We start from the raw sequence: 19,299 nt of genomic DNA on the forward strand, positions 1-19,299 counted from the left end.
TTTCAAAAATGAGTGTACATTTATTTATTACAATTCAATGCATGGGAACCAGACTGGTCCTAAAAGGAAATCACGCCACTCAACTGACCAGCATGCTGTATGGCTTCTTCTCGTGGATCTGGCAGTTTTATCTGAGGCCATGGTGGTGAAGACAGTGAGGTTTTAGGTACATACCTGCCAAAATAGACCACAATTAGCTGTAGCAAATGCTCAAAGTGTGTACATATAAAAGTCAACAACATATGTTTCACAGATATCAGACTATGCTAAAATAACCTGTAAATGTAGAACATTTTTCGTATAGCAGATTAAGATTAAAATCCTAGCTATGTTTTTTTATACACAACTTCTGCGCTTTAAACAAGCAAATCACTGAAACAGAAGAAAGAGGAAAACTTAAGTTTGCAAAGGAGTCAGGAGGAAGACAAACATGAAGTGGAACTATCAGTGCATTCAAAAATAGGTCCGATGGAAAGAAACATAGCGAGTTCACCAATAAATATTACCTATTATATCCAATATCTCAAACAGACTTTAAAATAAATGTAGACTACTGTATTAACAGTAAACATAGTTTACCACGCATATGTTACAACACATGCCATTACAACACGGTTATTACAATGACACGTTGTTACATCGCATACCAGTACAATGCAAGTCGTTACGACTTGCTGTAGGTGGCAAAAGGTGTTGGATTTAAAATCCAACACCTTTCCTACTGTTGCACAGACTGGAGTTGGAATAGTAAATTATAATATTACAAAATCTAGCGCTGCCCCTACAGCAAGTCGTTGTAATGACTTGCGTTGTGTGGTATGCAATGTAACACCGCAGTCGTTGTAATGACCGCTTTGTAATGGCATGCACTGTAAACGCATGCGATGTAACGTGGCCTATTCAGTATTAACACATGCACACAACAAACACTGTCCCAACACAACCAGTAAATATTTAACACAGTGTGTTGTAAACATCAACTTCATGAACACCATTTAATGAACTTATCATATAAGACCATCTACTTTGTTGTTAATAAAGACACAACAGAAAGACGTCTTATACGGTGTGAAGAGTAATATTTTTTTATTTATATGGAGTTTTACATAACACCACAAATAAACACTTCAGAGCACTAGGAGGGAAGCAAACAAATAATAAACAAGAAACATGTAATTAAGGGGTTAGATTCCAGTGGTGCAGATGGTGCTAGTTTAAAATCAATTAGATTAGATCCCTTTTCAATTATTTTTTCAATTGACGATCGTTGGCTGGAGCGGACGATTAAGGGTATGTCAGTCATCAGCCATGGACTTCCAACGACCTTCTGCTATGGTTTAGCCTCTCGAAAAAGCTTCCAATGTAGCATTCGACCAGTCCAGAGCAAGGAAACCACTTTGGTGTCAGTACTTGATGATCTATGTTGGTGCAGCTGGAATCTGTGCTGGTGCTGCTGGAATTTGTCTTGGTGTTGCTGGATTACCATCTCCTACTCATTCTTTCTATATCACCTGAGAGGAATCCTAAACCAAACCTTGGCATGGCTCAACTGTTACCTGTAACACCGATCCTAGACGGTTTTCATACCTCCGTTCAGATCATATTCCCATTCGGTAGCTCAAGCCTTCCCTCAGGGATCTCCCCAGAGTCCTACTTTATTAAATATCATTGTGTGCCCATTAGCAATTTTCATCCTCTTTTTTTGTTTTAACCTCTAGAGCTACGTGGACGTGACACAAATTCTATTTTCTCTCAATTGACAAGGTCACAGCTGATTCCCCCAAATTTAAAGACTTAAATTTGGATTCATGCTAGATCATGATCTTTCTCTCACATTTTAGGTGAATAAATTGGCCTCCTTGTGCTATCTGCTTTTCAAACTCTTGGGAAAAATTCTTCCTTACATCCCGTGCATCTACCATCCGGCAGTAGTCAACTCACTTTACATAGATGCTCCGGCATATGTCCACTCTACACCACAACAGATCCAAACACAGCCGCCAGACTAGCCCTCTCCTCTCCTCTCCTCTCCTTTCCAAAGTACTCATCAGCCACCAGAGCCTTAACTGACCTGCACGGGCTCCCATCAAAAAGCGTACACAGGTTTAAATCACTCTGCCTGCTATTTAAAGCAGTTCATGGCCTTGGCTCTAGCTATTTTTTAGGAGGTTTGTCTCTTACCACTCTATGAGAACTTAGAAATTATCTTTAGCAATCTCTTATTTGTGCCAAGGTTTTGTCGAGTCAGAGCACGAGGTGGGGCTTTTTCCACAGCTGCAGCCTCTTTCTGGTAAAGGGCTTCCCGTCTAACTGCACACTCAAACCCATCTTCTACCTCTTCACAATTTCATGAAAAGTTGGCTATACTACAATTAGCCCCTTGTTTTGATGAGCATTCTTTTAGCACTCATCTTAGCGCCAGAACACCATCCTCGGTAACCAAACGCTCCAAAAAACCACCACATAGCATCACAGGTCCTACTTGAAAAGGATTCCCAGGTTTCCGATCGGCCGCAAGAGGGGAGGTCAGTGGTTAAGGCTAATTAGCTGGTGAAAGAAGGGGAGCTGTGAAACCAAGACCAACCCCTTCTACTATAGAGACCTTAGTTTTTGCACCTTTTTAACAAAAGAATGGCTGTTTTTTTCAGTGTTAATATGATCCTCCACACTGTTATCCAGGAAGATGTGGCAAGGGCTTGTCACGACAAATACTAAATAAAAAATTATATGAATATGGGTATCATAAGACACGTTTGAAACTCAACCAGACATACATCTTGTACTAGTATTGGCATGCAGATACTGAGGAGGAGAGGGAGGAGCTCCATGATACTCTACACTGCCCCTTAGTGGGAGGATGAAGCAGAAGCTACTATGTGTGTGTGCTGGCTCTAGTTCTGGAGGAAGGAAGCAAATAAGAAAAGGACCAGCATCATACACGTCTATTTCTTAAGCCGCTTCAACACCTAAGAGCATATGTCCTAGTTCGTTAAGAGGTTAAACTGGCTCAGGATTGCTAATAGCTAAACAATTAAAATTAATTGAGCAGATTACATGAATGGATTTTGACATTTTAATTACAACTGAAACACCAATCACCAAATAATGCCAAGGACTTGTTTTTGAGTGACGCATCTTTTTTGTACTGTGCTGGGAGAACAGAGTAGGATGCCACCCGTCCTTTGTATTTTTCCCTAGAGAAATCCAAATGAATCGAACATTTCTGCTGCAAGGTTTGTTTTGAAAGGTCATTCAACAGTGAGAATGTTAACTAGACTTTTGTTCCCACAACAGACGTGGAAAAAGGGACAACTGATCCTTAGGGTAGACTCAGTTAAACCTCCATTAACAGACAGGATATGCAAGGATAAGCCTCTATGTTTACCATGAATCCATTTTCCATGGCCCCAGCAATATTGAAAAGTTTAGCAGGTCAAGAAAGGAAGGTACAATTCTGAGAAGTTCTGCCGACAGAAAGGTTCTGCAAATAACAGAGCGCCGTTTTTTCCAAGAAACAGCACTTGCCTCTAATGGACAGCATTAGATCAGCAACAAACAAATAATTACGCATAATGACGGGAAGTCAATTTAAAGCATTCGGGGCAGATATCGGCCGTTAACACAGCGAAAGGAAGTGCGTAGACGAGCCTCTCTAAGTAAAGATGTGTGCTGGAAGGGAGAGAGGGGACATTACATTGTCACCTGCAACACATTCTAACCTGCCGAGTGACACATACACTAATTTTTGTAATATGATTTTTCGTCACCCTGATTTTTGCCTTACAATACATGGCCTACGCCTTGCGTGTTTAATCGGAGCCCCTTTTGAAGTGATCCTCACTTTTTTCCTCGGGGACTCACAGTTGCACGCGCCGCCAAACTCACTAGCAATCCTTATTCCTCGGGACAGAGTACCACACACTTCTCATGTAGGATGCCTACGTCCAGAGGGCGTTTGGCGCACCCAGCCCTTGAATGGCTTACTCATAGGGGTTTTAGAGACATCAACGAGAGACAAGTTGGAGTTGTCTACGAGGTCAATCAGAACCCAGAGGTGAAAAACATCTCCATTATTCACAGTTATCCTATATTTTTATGTTATGTGTGGCCCATCCACCCCATCTTCCCCTGCTCAGATGAGAATAACAGAGGAGTTTACACAGAGCCACACATAACAAGGAGATCTGCCGCCCAGTTCCACGCCTGTAAAAAAAAGAAATGTATAACAAATATATACTACATATATATATATATATATATATATATACACACATATATATATATATATATATATATATATATATATATATATATATATAAATATATATATGTATATTTCACCACACAAAATTAGAACAGATAGTCCGCGCTCTCAGGCAGTGCCAATATGCAGTTTAATGCACCAGGTAAATCAATAAACTGCATATTGGCATTACCCGAGAGCGCTGACTGTTCTAATTTTGTGTGGTGATATTGTCGGGCTGCTCTGCCGACTTTTCTGTGCCACCTACCTTGAGCCAAAGGATCCTTGTTGGAGCGTCTGTGTGTGAGATACAGACAGACACAAACAAGATCTGGCGCACCACTGACAGGAGCTCTCTAAGAGCCACTCATCGGTGTAGCATGCTTTCTCCTGTGAGAGCAGATATGCAGAGACGCAGTGGCGTCACTAGGGTTGGTGTCACCCGGTGCGGGTAACTTATGGTGTCACCCCCTCACGACTTACCACATGGACCTCCAGTGTTGAAACAATTGAATAATAGATTTAGCCGTATTTGTGGGTCTTAACATGATCACTCTTTCACAATGATTTGGAATAATTAAGGAGCAATCCGTGTTCAAGCCATATCTGGTAACCAGAATGATGAAACCCCACCCCCACTCCAGATACCTTTAAACATTACATGTTTGCAAATCAAGATTGCCACTCTTCTTTTGTGCGATGTATAGGATGGAAAGTGTTGATGATATCCCCATTGCTATGCAATCCCAGTCTCTTATCCAGTTGAAGGTGGTTCTCCTGCAAATATGTCCTGTCTGTTTTATGCCTGTCCAAACAGGCAAGAACATTCCCAGCCCTGACTCATCTTCCATTTCGTGAATTTTTAGCCACTCTAAATGCTTTCACAATTGGCCTTAATGAGTAGTGTGATTGATTAGATCCATTGTGAGCCACTGCGAGTTAAAGAGACCTGAAAGCTCTACATGAAACCAGAGAACACACCTCAGACACCACCCACCCACACTGACTTCCCCAAGCGCCAAGGAAAGACCCTCTCCAAACGACACAGTAAGACAACCACAAATAATAAGACATTGTTAAGAAAAAACATTAAAAACAGTGACTACACAGGATGAGAGCACTCATGTCCCATCACAAAAGCACAGGGTTGTCGGTTGACATGGTACTATTGGAGATGTATGTCTACCCTTGATGCCACCAGTACTACAGAGCAGTGATTACAACAATCTGCATAAAATTAAGACATATTGCAAGAATAATAAAAGATGCATCATCGATGAAACAGCCCCTACAAAAGATCCTGTTTGCCGAAGGACAGACCAGACCATCCCAAGGATTAGCACGACAGCAACATTTCAGGAGCACCCCAGAATTGCCTATTTCCCAAAAACAAAAGTAGTCTTAATGGGGCACAACTGTCCATTCAATTTAGTGTATGGGCAAAATCAATCACTTGACACTGAGGCCGGAGAATGGACCAACAACTCACAGACAGGTACGGGAGAACACAAGGTGCGCCAGACAGCCGCCGAGCAAAATGGCCACACTGTATTCAGGCTCTAGCTGTTGGAGGCCACAATCTGTCAGTAGAACACCGCTGAAACCTGCTTGAGAATTGAGAGAAGTCCTGCCTGCCCTGGTGTACCTTACTGTTACCAGTTTTTGGACTGAGTTATGCACCGAGGGGTATTATGCAGGTGAGGGGAGCGCTGAACGTTCTGAATAAGAAAATGCTGCCCGGCTACAGACTGGAGCCTAGCCTGGCCGGCAGGGTTGTATTTGAGAGCGCCGTTGGTGAGCAGCCGTGCAGCACGGATGTTCGGTAGCACAAAGTGACGGGACACCGTGCAACGAGGCGCTGCAGGCCCAGGGCGCTTAGAAAGGGGGCAGTGGAAGCTACGGTGGAACAAGCAGGGTATGAGGTAGAGAAGAGTTAGATGGTGCGACAGTGGGGAGCAGTGCACTGCACCAAGAGATGCAGTCTGGGAAAGAGTACCAGGACGAAGTAGGAAATGTAGGAGCAGTGCAGTGTGGGAAAGGGGAGAGGTTCTGATGCAGAAGAGGATGTGGGCATCTTAGTAAGGGGGCTGCAGTGCTTTGCAGTGTAACAGATGTGAGGGGCAGTTGCTTCTTTCGGAGGTTGCACTGTGCTACACAGTAACAAAGGGGTGCAGTGCAGCCAGTCGATGGCCTCAAGGGCCATGCAGTACAGTACGGGTGTATCTGCTGTACTCCCAGGAGGCACAGTGGAGCAGTAAAGTGAAGCAGAAGGATCGTGTACAGTACAGCATGGGGGAAGTTGTTCGGTGCTTCGAAGTTGCTGGGGAGCAGCAGCTCGAGATGCACTGCAGCAGTGGAGTGATGGTGCTTTACAGCAAGGGTGAGGGTTGTAGGTAGGTCAGTGCAACAAAGGGAAGTTTCAATCGATTGGGGTGCAGAGGAAGCGGGCTGGGTGCAGTGCACAAGAGGTAACTGCTGCATTGCAGCAAAAAGCACAATGCAGTAAATCATAAAGAAAAGCAGTGCAGCAGAGGAGGATGTGTACGGGGCAGCACGGCCGGGGGTGTAGTGCTGCATGGGGGAGGCCTGCACTGCATTAAATGGAGGGTGTCCGGTGCAGTGTAGCAACGATGGCCTGCAGAGTATTGAGAGGGGGGAGGGCATTGCAATAGTAGAGTGCAGTGCGGCAAGGGAAGCGAAGTGCAGTGAGTGACAGATGTGTATAGTGTAGTAAGGGCGAAGGGTGGAGTTCATCAAAGTGGATGGTACATGGTGCAAAAGAAAGTCCACACTGGAGCAGTGCAGAAAGATGGAGTGATGCAGTGGGGCCTCGGGCATCCGGGGCACTCCAGTCCAGTGTGTAAGTGGACAATACAGAGATGGGTGCAGTGTTGTCAGCAAGGGGCTGCTGAGCAAATACCCCACTGGAAACTCCGCTGCAACGAAGGAGAGTGCAGAAATGAGAAGTAATGCAGTGCAGCAAGAGCGTGCAGACAGGCAAAAGGAAGGGGGTACAGTGCAGAGAAAAGGATGGGGTGCAGTGCAGTGGGGTGGTTTGGGGAAGGCTGTCATAACAGCACAATGCATAGCAAGAATGGGAGCCAAGGGAAAAAGGCTACGACAGATCAAGGGCATTGGGTGCAGTGCCGCACAGCGAGGACGTGCATTGCAGTAGTTGTGATGCAGTGCTATAAAGAAATGGAGAGCAAAACAAGTGATGGACAGAATGTGGATCAATGTCACACATTCACCCCAGTCCAAAGATCTGGGCCCAAATCCATCGTTTTTTTGCACTCCACACCACCCTGGGTTAGACAATGGCGATATGCAAATCAGCTCTGACCCTGTTGCCCCATGGGAACAGTCCAGTCCGAACTACAAAAGCCATGTCCTTCCCAGAACGGAATCAAGCATCCGAGGACCGGACCGGTTTCGAGGTAACACCTCTCATCAGCCCGGCTAGCTTGACTCCAGTGGTGTGGAGTGCCTGGGACCCACGTCTGAGCATCCCCAGCGCATTTATGGCGGCAATTGCAAACAAAACAAGTGATGGACAGAATGTGGATCAATGTCACACATTCACCCCAGTCCAAAGATCTGGGCCCAAATCCATCGTTTTTTTGCACTCCACACCACCCTGGGTTAGACAATGGCGATATGCAAATCAGCTCTGACCCTGTTGCCCCATGGGAACAGTCCAGTCCGAACTACAAAAGCCGAGGCGGCAGACCCGAGAGCAGAGGACGGCCCGGGACCAGGGTTTGATTCCCGGTGCGGCAGGTTTCTGGACCAGGGTCAGCGGACTCGATAATTCTCTCGCCTCGGTGCCCACTCTGATCAGCGATCACACTCGGCAACTCTGGGCATTAGCTTGCCTCATCTTCACTAACGGCCCCACCAGACCGCCGGGGATGCCTGGTCTCACCCTGGAGATACCCATTAAGGGACCATCTCTCAGGGAAGCCAGGAAGGGTTTCGCAGCGGTCGAAGCGCCTTGGGACCCTCCGGGCAAGTAGTGCGCTATATAAATGCCTATACATACATACATACATACATGTCCTTCCCAGAACGGAATCAAGCATCCGAGGACCGGTTTCGAGGTAACACCTCTCGTCAGCCCGGCTAGCTTGACTCCAGTGGTGTGGAGTGCCTGGGACCCACGTCTGAGCATCCCCAGCGCACTTATGGCGGCAATTGCAAACAAAACAAGTGATGGACAGAATGTGGATCAATGTCACACATTCACCCCAGTCCAAAGATCTGGGCCCAAATCCATTGTTTTTTTGCACTCCACACCACCCTGGGTTAGACAATGGCGATATGCAAATCAGCTCTGACCCTGTTGCCCCATGGGAACAGTCCAGTCCGAACTACAAAAGCGTTCTGGGAAAGATATGGCTGTTGTAGTTCGGACTGGACTGTTCCCATGGGGCACAGGGTCAGAGCTGATTTGCATAAAGCCATTATCTGACCCAGGGTGGTGTGGAGTGCAAAAAACGATGGATTTAGGCCCAGATCCTTGTACTGGGGTGAATGTAAGACATTGATCTACATTCTGTCCATCAAATTGTTATTTGTAATTTTCTCCCGGAGTGTACTGGGGTAGCTCAGACGTGGGTCCCAGAGCCTCCACACCACTGGAGTCAAGCTAGCCGGGCTGATGAGAGGTGTTACCTCGAAACCGGTACGGTCCTCGGATGCTTGATTCCGGTCTGGGAAAGATATGGCTGTTGTAGTTCGGACTGGACCCATGGGGCACAGGGTCAGAGCTGATTTGCATAAAGCCATTATCTGACCCAGGGTGGTGTGGAGTGCAAACAACGATGGATTTAGGCCCAGATCCTTGTACTGGGGTGAATGTAAGACATTGATCTACATTCTGTCCATCAAATTGTTTTTTGTAATTTTCTCCCTGAGTGTACTGGGGTAGCTCAGACGTGGGTCCCAGAGCCTCCACACCATTGGAGTCAAGCTAGCCGGGCTGATGAGAGGTGTTACCTCGAAACCGGTCCGGTCCTCGGATGCTTGATTCCGGTCTGGGAAAGATATGGCTGTTGTAGTTCGGACTGGACTGTTCCCATGGGGCACAGGGTCAGAGCTGATTTGCATAAAGCCATTATCTGGCCCAGGGTGGTGTGGAGTGCAAAAAACGATGGATTTAGGCCCAGATCCTTGTACTGGGGTGAATGTAAGACATTGATCAACATTCTGTCCATCAAATTGTTTTTTGTAATTTTCTCCCGGAGTGTACTGGGGTAGCTCAGACGTGGGTCCCAGAGCCTCCACACCACTGGAGTCAAGCTAGCCGGGCTGATGAGGTGTTACCTCGAAACCGGTCCGGTCCTCTGATGCTTGATTCCGGTCTGGGAAAGATATGGCTGTTGTAGTTCGGACTGGACTGTTCCCATGGGGCACAGGGTCAGAGCTGATTTGCATAAAGCCATTATCTGACCCAGGGTGGTGTGGAGTGCAAAAAACGATGGATTTAGGCCCAGATCCTTGTACTGGGGTGAATGTAAGACATTGATCTACATTCTGTCCATCAAATAGTTTTTTGTAATTTTCTCCCTGAGTGTACTGGGGTAGCTCAGACGTGGGTCCCAGAGCCTCCACACCACTGGAGTCAAGCTAGCCGGGCTGATGAGGTGTTAGCTCGAAACCGGTCCGGTCCTCGGATGCTTGATTCCGGTCTGGGAAAGATATGGCTGTTGTAGTTCGGACTGGACTGTTCCCATGGGGCACAGGGTCAGAGCTGATTTGCATAAAGCCATTATCTGACCCAGGGTGGTGTGGAGTGCAAAAAACGATGGATTTAGGCCCAGATCCTTGTACTGGGGTGAATGTAAGACATTGATCTACATTCTGTCCATCAAATTGTTTTTTATAAAGAAATGGAGAGCAGTGCAGCTAGCTAGGGCTTAAACAGGGGAGATGATTGGGAGCAGCACAGCGCCGGGAGGACGAGTAATGCAGCTATTGTAATGCAGTGCAATGAAGAAGACGGCGAGCAGTGCAGTTGCAGAGAAGGGGTTTTCTTGGGTGCATTACAGCGCCACGAGGTCACGCACTGCAGCAATGGAAACGCAGTGCTTTAAGGGAGATGCTGAGCAGTGCAGTACTGCAAATTGCCTCGTGACGCAATGAAAGAAGATTGGACATAAGCATACATAAACTGATCGCAGTATCCGAGTGTACATTTAACATAATCTGTCGTCACGAAATAGGGATGAGCTATCTAGAGGACTTAATAGGTGTGGTACACTGATATGTTATTTTGTTTGTCTGAATAATGAGCACTATTCTAGGGATTGGGATTTTTTTTAAAGTTTTAAATCTTTGCAATATTACCGATTATTGTAGGCGATTAATACATTTGTATCTTCTATTATATGTAAACCTTGTATGGCTTTGCCTGAATATTTAAAAAAAAAAAAAAGGATTTATGACCATGATTGGACAGGCGCATCCTACTGTTCTTGACCCCGGGGCTGAGCCATGCAGCCTGAGGGACAGAGTCGATGGTAGAGTGGACAACCAAGATATAAAAGACCAGGTGGTACTGTGCAAAAGCGTTGTTGGTGAATGCTGCTGCGGCTGTTGGGCCTAACGACTGTGGCTGATCTAGAACCGGCGGCGCTAGAAAAGAGCGTCCCAAAAGACTGATAAGGAGGTCCGATACTCCGATCCACTAATTGCCGAGATTTTGAGCGGGCTGGAACGTGTGGACCAGATGTACGTATGACATCTCCCGTAGGGGCCAGCGGGGCCTACTTTTGCAGAAGGACTTGAAGCAGCAAGTGGCTGGGCCCGCTGATTCCCCAGTGGTGGGCCTGCCTTGTGCTGGAGTGTGAGGAGGCCAACAAGCACAGACCTGCCGGCAGCTGAAGGGCCCAGTGACATCTTACCTTTTCTCTAGACTCTCCACTGTGGCGGTGGCTGGGCCAGCAGCCCTCCTCTGCCAAGATTCTCAGTCTAAGCACGTGGTGGTGGCGCGCATGAGAGGAACACACTGCGGGGGCAGGCCCAGGGCCGTCATTAGTAACGCTATAAGATTGACGGCCCTGGGACCCACAAACTGGGTACGCCGCCGCGCATCGCACCATCACCACTATGCTAGTAGGTGGTGCGTGCATCGGTGCGTGGCGTGCACTACAGTATTTGTTGACAAGCAGAGCAGAGGCGAGGCTGCAGAGCTGTGTTAAACACACAGCGTAACCAGATTGGTGTCACCCCATATGATGGTGTCACCCGGTGAGCTAGAGAAGTCAGGGGATGGAGGAAAGGGGGTGGTGAGAAGTGGTAATCAGTGCAGATAGGAGAATTAGTATGTAGGCATTTGAAATAATGAGCGCGCGTACCCCGTCTTGGGGGACAGGAGTGTAGGCTGGGGTGCCAGAGATCCTTACTCAGCCCCTATTGCCCCGATGCTTGAAAAGGGAATAAGGACCGGGTAACACTATGTTAAGTTATGTTATAACTACTTATATAGCGCTCAGCTGCCCCAGCGAAGGGGCGTCCCGGAGCTTACAGCAGCGAAAAGAAAAGCTTACTACAGAAGATCCAGTAAGGCATGCTCAGCAAGATTTAATTTTTTTAAGGGAAAGAGATGGGTCTTAACTGCCTTCCTGAAGGTCAGCAGGTTATCTAGTTCACGTATGTGGGTTGGTAATGAATTCCACAGTTTAGCTGCCAAATAGCAAAAGGAACGACCTCCACCTCTGCAGCGTTTTATCAGAGGCACAGTGACCAAATACTGCCCCATAGAGCGCAATGCACGTGAGGGGACGTATGGGGTCAGCAGGTTCTCAAGCATTTTAGGCATGGCCAATTTCAGAATTTTAAGGGACAGGCAGAGCACTTTAAACTGAATCATTTGTGCCATAGGGAGCCAGTGGAGCCTCCGGATGGTGTTGGCAGTAGAGCAGAACCGTGGAAGGCCAACTAGGGCCCTGGCAGCTGCATTCTGAATACGTTGCATCCGGGTGATCTCGGCTTGATTAGCCTCTAGAAGCAGAGAGCTAGCATAGTCCAAACAAGAGAGGATGGTAGACTGAATTATCAGCTGTCGAGTGGATGCGTCAATTTTTTTTATGATAGGTTAAATGCAAAAACAGGTGGCAGCGTTTTTTTTGTGTGGCAGCGAAAACTAAGAGAGGGGTCTATCCAGACCCCCAGGTTTTTAACCTCATTCCTAGGTTCTGGAACCTTACCTAAAGGAGTAGGCCACCACTGGTCACCCCGTAGCTCAGTGTTCTTACAGACTATCAAAACTTCGGTTTTGTTTGCATTCAACTGCAATCAATTTGACGTCATCCAGTCTGCCACGGCAGCAAGTCAATTTTTAAACTTGGGAGACGTTTAAGCTCGAGCCACTCAAAAGAGCAACCACCAGCTGCGTATCGTCTGCATAAGAGACCATGGTGAGGTCCCATTTTCTGGCGACAGCAGCCAGCGGCTGAACATAAAGATTGAACAAAGTGGGGCTTAATGCCCAGCCCTGGGGTACACCCTGTTCTATCGCATATGCTTGGGATAGGAATGGAGGAGTGGACACACGAAAAGATGTTACTGTCAGAAAGGATCTGAACCATTCAAGGGCCAGATCTGAGATCCCTACCTCCTCCAGGCAGCTGAGCAGAACCTCATGTGAGACGGTGTCAAAGGCGGCACTGAGGTCTAGTAGAATCAACGCCGCCATTTGAACGGCATCCAGAATGGTCCGCAGATGTTCCGCCATAGCAAGAAGAGCAGTCTCTGTGCTATGTCCGGCGCAGAAGTCATGTTGAGTTACATCTAGAATATTGTAGAGCATGAGGTTGGTAAGTATGCTATTAACATGGGCTTCGGCCGCCTTTGACACCCAGGGGAGGAGAGAGATAGGTCTATAATTCTCGGGCTTAGTTGAATCCAAGGTGGGCTTCTTAAGGATAGGGTTAACCCAGGCCTGTTTCTACTTGGCAGGCACAGTGGCAGATGAAAAGGAGGCATTGATCAGCTGGTACAGAGGCAGCAGACCGAGCGAGGCGGATTCTCTGATCTGAGCCGGCTTAAGTGGATCGGCAGGGGAGCCAGATTTGATCTTTGCACATTTTCATTCCATACCACCCTTGCTCACAGGGTGGGAAGGCATATGTGCGAGGTGCTGTGCGCCACACAGGAACTTCTGACCCTGCTCTCACTGCTAGATTGAGACTCCACAGTTTGGTGGTTGTGGGGAGCGAGATCAAGACTAGTGTCACTTGTGGAAGGTTTGTCCTGGGATCGCCTGGCATAGATGTGGGCGGTTTCAGCCAGGTGAAAGGTGAAAGTAGGATGAAATTAATTGTGGCGATTGGTTTCAGTGTTAAGATGCCTGGCCCATTTAAATATTTCTGTTGATGCCTGGTTTGCTTAATTTTTGTAGGTTACTTGGAATTGCGTTAGCTTGGTTTGCAACTGCGCACATATTGTTTATAATCTGTTATTCTTTGGTAGGTGAGAAATGTTTGATTTCAATGTTAGAACTAAATACGACCAGGGTCTAACCCAAGCAGGGGTGAGTATGTGGTCTTTGCCTCTGTTCTGTTAAATGGGGGTGAAGTGGTGATCGAACCGGGCACACCCTATGCCTATATGGCAGCATAAATATATACATAAGGCCTTAAGGCTTAACATAAGTGAACAGAAAACTCAGTGAGATTGTCTACTATTTATTTACAAAGAGCATTATACAGTTACTAAACTTTTTTTTTAATCTTGTACTTAAACATGTGAATGCACATTTATACTCAGGCACCAAACAAAAGGCTTGTCCATTTAAAGCATCTGTTTGCAGTAGATGCATAACACTTTACGTAGTTTTCCAGGATTGTACCCGGGCGTGGGAGAACTTCCTCCTATGTTAGAATAATCTTACGAATTTCACATTATGCGGGTTATGTGACATTCCTGAAATGATTGCATCCGCTGTATTTCCAGCAAAGTTTTAGTGTGAGACCACGAGAGCAACCAGAATGCAAGTGACTGTTTTTCGCGACAGTTGTGTTTTTATACTATTTGCTTAGTGTGAAATGTGTTCTCACATTTTCTCACGCTATAATAGAGCACTTAATGCCAGTTTTGCAATTTACCTGAATTTTGAACACCTCTAATTATAATTTGTGACCCGCAGGGTAAATAAGAATCGGAGCAACAAAATAATTAACCACAGAGCTATCTTGCTTAGGATACAAAACCATTGCCTGTGTTTACATTCAGTGTTTTGGAAAAGTTGCATCAATGCGGTGCTCAATTTATCATCACCCTGACACCACAACACTGGACCCAGGGCGTTCTGTCCCACAATGCATGAATGAATGGATAACATGGACATGCAGGGAGAGAGCCTGAGGAAAGCTGGGAGGTGTGCTGCTTCAGGGAGTCAGAGTACAGTCTCAGCAAGAAGATGATCCTACAACCAACGTAATCTTTGTAAAGGTGAAGGATTCATTTGTGTTCCGACCAATGTACCATCAAAAATCACTACGTGCAGCTCCAGAATTCTCTGTTACACACATGGCTTTGGGAGTGGGAAATAGGTACCGCCGTGGGGGGCAAAAGTGTCATTAGAAGCCCCTACCTTTGACTGGCTGCAAATGACCCAACTCCTGCCTGAGCTGCACCGTGAAGACTCGAATAGAGCGCTGTGAGCAGCTCTGGCGTGCTTACGCCCACCATGCACGCCGAGTTATTGGGGTCATCTAGCCTGGTATGCAGTGCGAGTTAGGCAGGGCTGGCACTCAATTTTAAAATCGCATCCACATTCTGCGCCCCGCCTGCACAACAAACATGTACATATATCACACAGCTGCAGGCTGAGACAGGACACTAACGATCCGACTAGGGCTGCCGAGGTGTGGTGGCTCAGTGGACTAATTCGTCTACTGCAGGGGCCTGTGTTCGACCTCATGGTCACAGGTTCAAATCCCGGCGGGTCCACTCAGCCTTTCATCCATTTGGGGTCGATAAAATGAGTACCATTGAGTTGGGTAACAACAAACATCTGTTATTTCAGCGCCAAGAGGCCCGTAGTGGTGAACGTGCGCTTTACAAATACTCATGTTATGTTATGTTATGTTATGTTATTTGGCCGGGTTTAGATCGTCACAATTGGAATTTTAATGTCCCTGCCAGTACAAAAAATTGGAAAATCTCCTAAAACCGATATTTTTCCCCCATCATCAGCACATACTTTAAACAGTAAATGTAAGACGAAAACACTTTGAAATGTGTTTTAGAGGAGCCTTAATGACCCCTTGCTGATAATTAAAGTAATCAAAGATTGAACTGCTATGTTAACAAATGTATAAACCTGATTTCATATAAAGTTCTACATAAGAGTAATGTCAGGTCCTTGCCAGAATCATAAAATGTGAACAAACGGCTAGCATTTTCCTCAAGGTGCCAACCCTAGATCATGCCCAACTGTTTTAGTGGGCCACGATATGAAAGTAAATTTATTGAGTGAGGTGTTCCACCCCAAACACTCCCAAAGGTATGCCCTGGACTGTTGCTACATCACAGCAGTAAACAACTGGATTTCGATCAGATTATTCACGATAGAGGTTTCCAATGAAAGCCATTACAGAACATATATGTATATGTACAGTACAAATAGCAATTCAAATGACAGTAAGAAATACACAATAAAAAGGTAATGCAACAAAATAAAATAGCAACCAGGGAACCTGGCTGTGCACGTTGCTTGCGATCATTAAATTATTGTGAAGATGAGCACCATATTGAAAACATAAAAACTGCTAGAAAACTAAGAGATGGGATAGGTTTAGAAGTAAGAATGCAGAGTAATGAAAGAGTGTAGTACTAGAATGACGGCTTCCAGGCAGTGAGTTTCAAGGCATTAATTCATCTGGCACCACAGCAGGTAAAGACGTCCCAGCAAGTGGGAAGTCTATCTCAGCCCACTTCCAAGAAGTGGCCTGAGATAGGCATTTCTAGTAACCCTCCTGGATACATTTACCCAAGGAAACCAAAGCAGTTGACCAAGTTGTAGGGAGTGAGACCTATATCAGATAAGTTTCCATAATGTACTTGTTGCCAAGCTAGTTCCATAGAAAACTGCACGCTATCAAAGGTTTTACACTTCATAATAAACTTATTATGCTTATTTTGGGAATACATTTTTATTCTATTCACTGTTCAGAGGGAATCCCTCTCTCTCTCCTTACCTCGTTTTCTATCTGCACAGGTTTATTTCAGCTCTTAGATAATGAGCTGTTTATAGGTCAGCCTTTTTTAACAAAAGGATTAGATGGAATATGAGCATGTCTTCGTACCTCTCAATCCATGTACATATTAATAATGGGAGCAAAAAGGCCTCTTTAAAAGATTAATGATTATAGAATCATCTCTGATACTCTCCAGTGACAATAGCAATATTGTTCTCTTTGTTACTCTCCAGCTGAAGCCTAGACGCTCAGTAGAGTATCTTTACTGTAGGCAAAATATTTTGCTAATGTGGGATGGCACATGATGTAGTTGTCCCCCAACATGGTGATTACATTCACAATAACATGGGTGGGGGCACAGTATTCATTTTAACTAATAATACATGATGTATGAAATCCCACCTGCAGAGTTGTCTTGTAATAATAAAACACCTCCAAAAACAAAAGCGTACATCAAGGTGATGGTTTATTAACTTCATTTGGAAGAATTATTGGGCAAATACTGCTGGGAACATGGTCACAATATTTGTAGGTGCACGTGTACAATACAAAAGACCAGAACATCTGTGATCTTGCTCCATTATAGTGCCACACCTCCAAAGAGAGTTAGGAAAAACAACGTTATACCCCCCCTCACTTTTATAGGCTAAAATGTATTATTGGCAAAATTAATGCACAATTATCAAATCTATGTTGTTTTCTGACCCAGCAAAATGTCTGCTACGGATCAGTTGGACCTATTTAAGAATGTTTTAATCAAACTGCATTTTCTGAAAATCACTCAATCTTTATTCGATTTAAAAAAAGATCATAAAAGAACAAGATAAAATAATACAATAAGATACATTAATTCATTATCACAATATTTTGGTCTCTGTATGATGTAGTAAATCGGAATATTAAAACCATTATAATTCATCAAACATGGATAATATAAAACATGGTTAAGCAGATGAATTGCCCCGTTACATGCTCTCCATTGTTTTCCTGCTGAGAATGGCCATCTTAACCCCTTCGATGCTCATGACGAGCTCAGCTCGTCATGAGGTACACCTCTCGTACACTCATGACGAGCTCACCAACAATGGGAATCAATCATGGTCAGCGCACGGGGTAAATCTGCACTGCACCGATGGTGTTAAGAAAGCAACAAACTGGGGGGGCGTGGCTTGCGCACCGCTGTGATATGGCGTGTTGCGCTTGAGCTCCGGGGTGAGTTGTTCCCGTTGAGCGTTTTTCTCCGTTTCTTCGTGCCCTTTTCAGCGGAAAAACCACACACCTACGGCGGAATATGCGCTGATCTCCACGACGCTGTTTTTCCGCGATTTCAATCCCCGGAATTATGCGTTCTGCTTCCATCCTCGCAGGCGCTCGCATTCCTGAGGAGCGGCCGCCATTTTGCCGCGTATGACGTTCCTGTCATCTGCTCTCTGAGGCGCCGCCGCGGATACAATCTAACAGTATTTCGTGTATATCTAAGGATTTCTTCACACGATGGCTACAATGGTAACATTTATGCTTTCTTTCTACTGTTACTTTTTGCTGCTTGGCTGGGTTTGAAAGTGCTCGCAGTTTTTTTTCTCTCTACATGATTCATTGAGGTGCTCTTGTCGATATCCTGAGGTGTTTTCCTGTTTATTTTTGCTCTTTTTTCAACCGCTAGATTAGCATAGCGTGTTTGGAGCGTGAATTGCCTCTTTTTTCACTGTTTCTGGATATTTTGCGCAACTCTGGTGCTATACTTTATCCCTGTGACATTTTTGCTAGTCTCCTGCTACAACACTGTCATTATGAGTCGCTCCTTGAACGGCAAAGACTCTAAAGACCCAGGCACTTCTTTGAAGCGACTTAAGTCAGTCTCTCCGACTCCTGAATCACCTCAGGCGGACAATACTTCCACATTGGACACCATTTTGGCGCGTCTGAATGAGGTTCATGATATTGCGCAGTCAACTAAAACTAACACTGACTTACTACAAGTGGAAGTATCTGCCATCAGGAATGATTTTAAAGCCCTATCTCTACGTGTATCAGCAACAGAAACACGGATAAGTTCCGCAGAGGATGGTATGCAAAAGCAATCCAGGTCGCTTTCTCAGATGGAGCGGTCTATGGCGGCGATGCGCAGAGACCTCACGGAGCAGGAGGACCGTAATAGGAGATCTAATCTGCGTATTTTTGGCCTACCGGAGGACTCAGAGAAATCATCCTCCTCCATGATTGACTTCTTATCTCATTGGATTCCTGATACACTTCAACTATCTTTTCACAGAGACTTTGAGATTGAAAGAGCACACCGTGTTCCAACGTTCCGTTCTAAGGCAGCCACCCAGCCAAGAGCAATCATTTTTAAGCCCCTACGACATCAACACACTGAGCTGATTTTGTCACATATGCGCAAGATTAGACAACTCAACTGGGAGGGTCATCGCATATCCATTTCCCAAGACTTTGCCAGAGACACGGTCATAAGACGGAAAGGTTTCTTGAATCTTCGAAAACGTCTCACAGACTTGGGCATCTCTTTTTCCTTTTCTGGCCCATCCAAGTTTCGCATTACTTATAAAGGGCGTTCCAGAATCTTCGATGAACCGGCAGACTTGACAACGTTCTTGGACAACCAGGAGGAGATAGAGATGGAGATTCAACGTGCAACGACGCAGACTCCTGGGGCCTCAGGGACCTGATTTATTGTTCTCTTTACTTCTGGTTATGTCTTTTTCTGCATGGTTACCTTCTCTTTTTTCTCCAGCCAGGTTTTCTTGTTGATCTTCTCCTCTGCTATCGTATGTCCTATCTCTGTTCTTCTTTCTATACTACTCTGATAGTTCTCCTTTCTTTCTAGTATCC

At 45.6% G+C, this 19,299-nt stretch overlaps 1 protein-coding gene across 1 annotated transcript in view; it reads right to left on the reverse strand.

The window, feature by feature from the left end:
• Nucleotides 1-19,299, reverse strand: part of MRPL21 (mitochondrial ribosomal protein L21) — a 146,953-nt gene that overhangs the window by 107,762 nt on the left and 19,892 nt on the right. The window contains exon 3 of the mRNA XM_086957843.1: nucleotides 89-174. Within this exon, the coding sequence (XP_086813969.1) occupies nucleotides 89-174 (86 nt within the window). The remainder of the gene's footprint in view (nucleotides 1-88; nucleotides 175-19,299) is intronic.

This window comes from Lissotriton vulgaris, chromosome 2_1 (genome assembly GCF_964263255.1).
Source record: "Lissotriton vulgaris chromosome 2_1, aLisVul1.2, whole genome shotgun sequence".
Lineage (NCBI taxonomy): Eukaryota > Metazoa > Chordata > Amphibia > Caudata > Salamandridae > Lissotriton > Lissotriton vulgaris.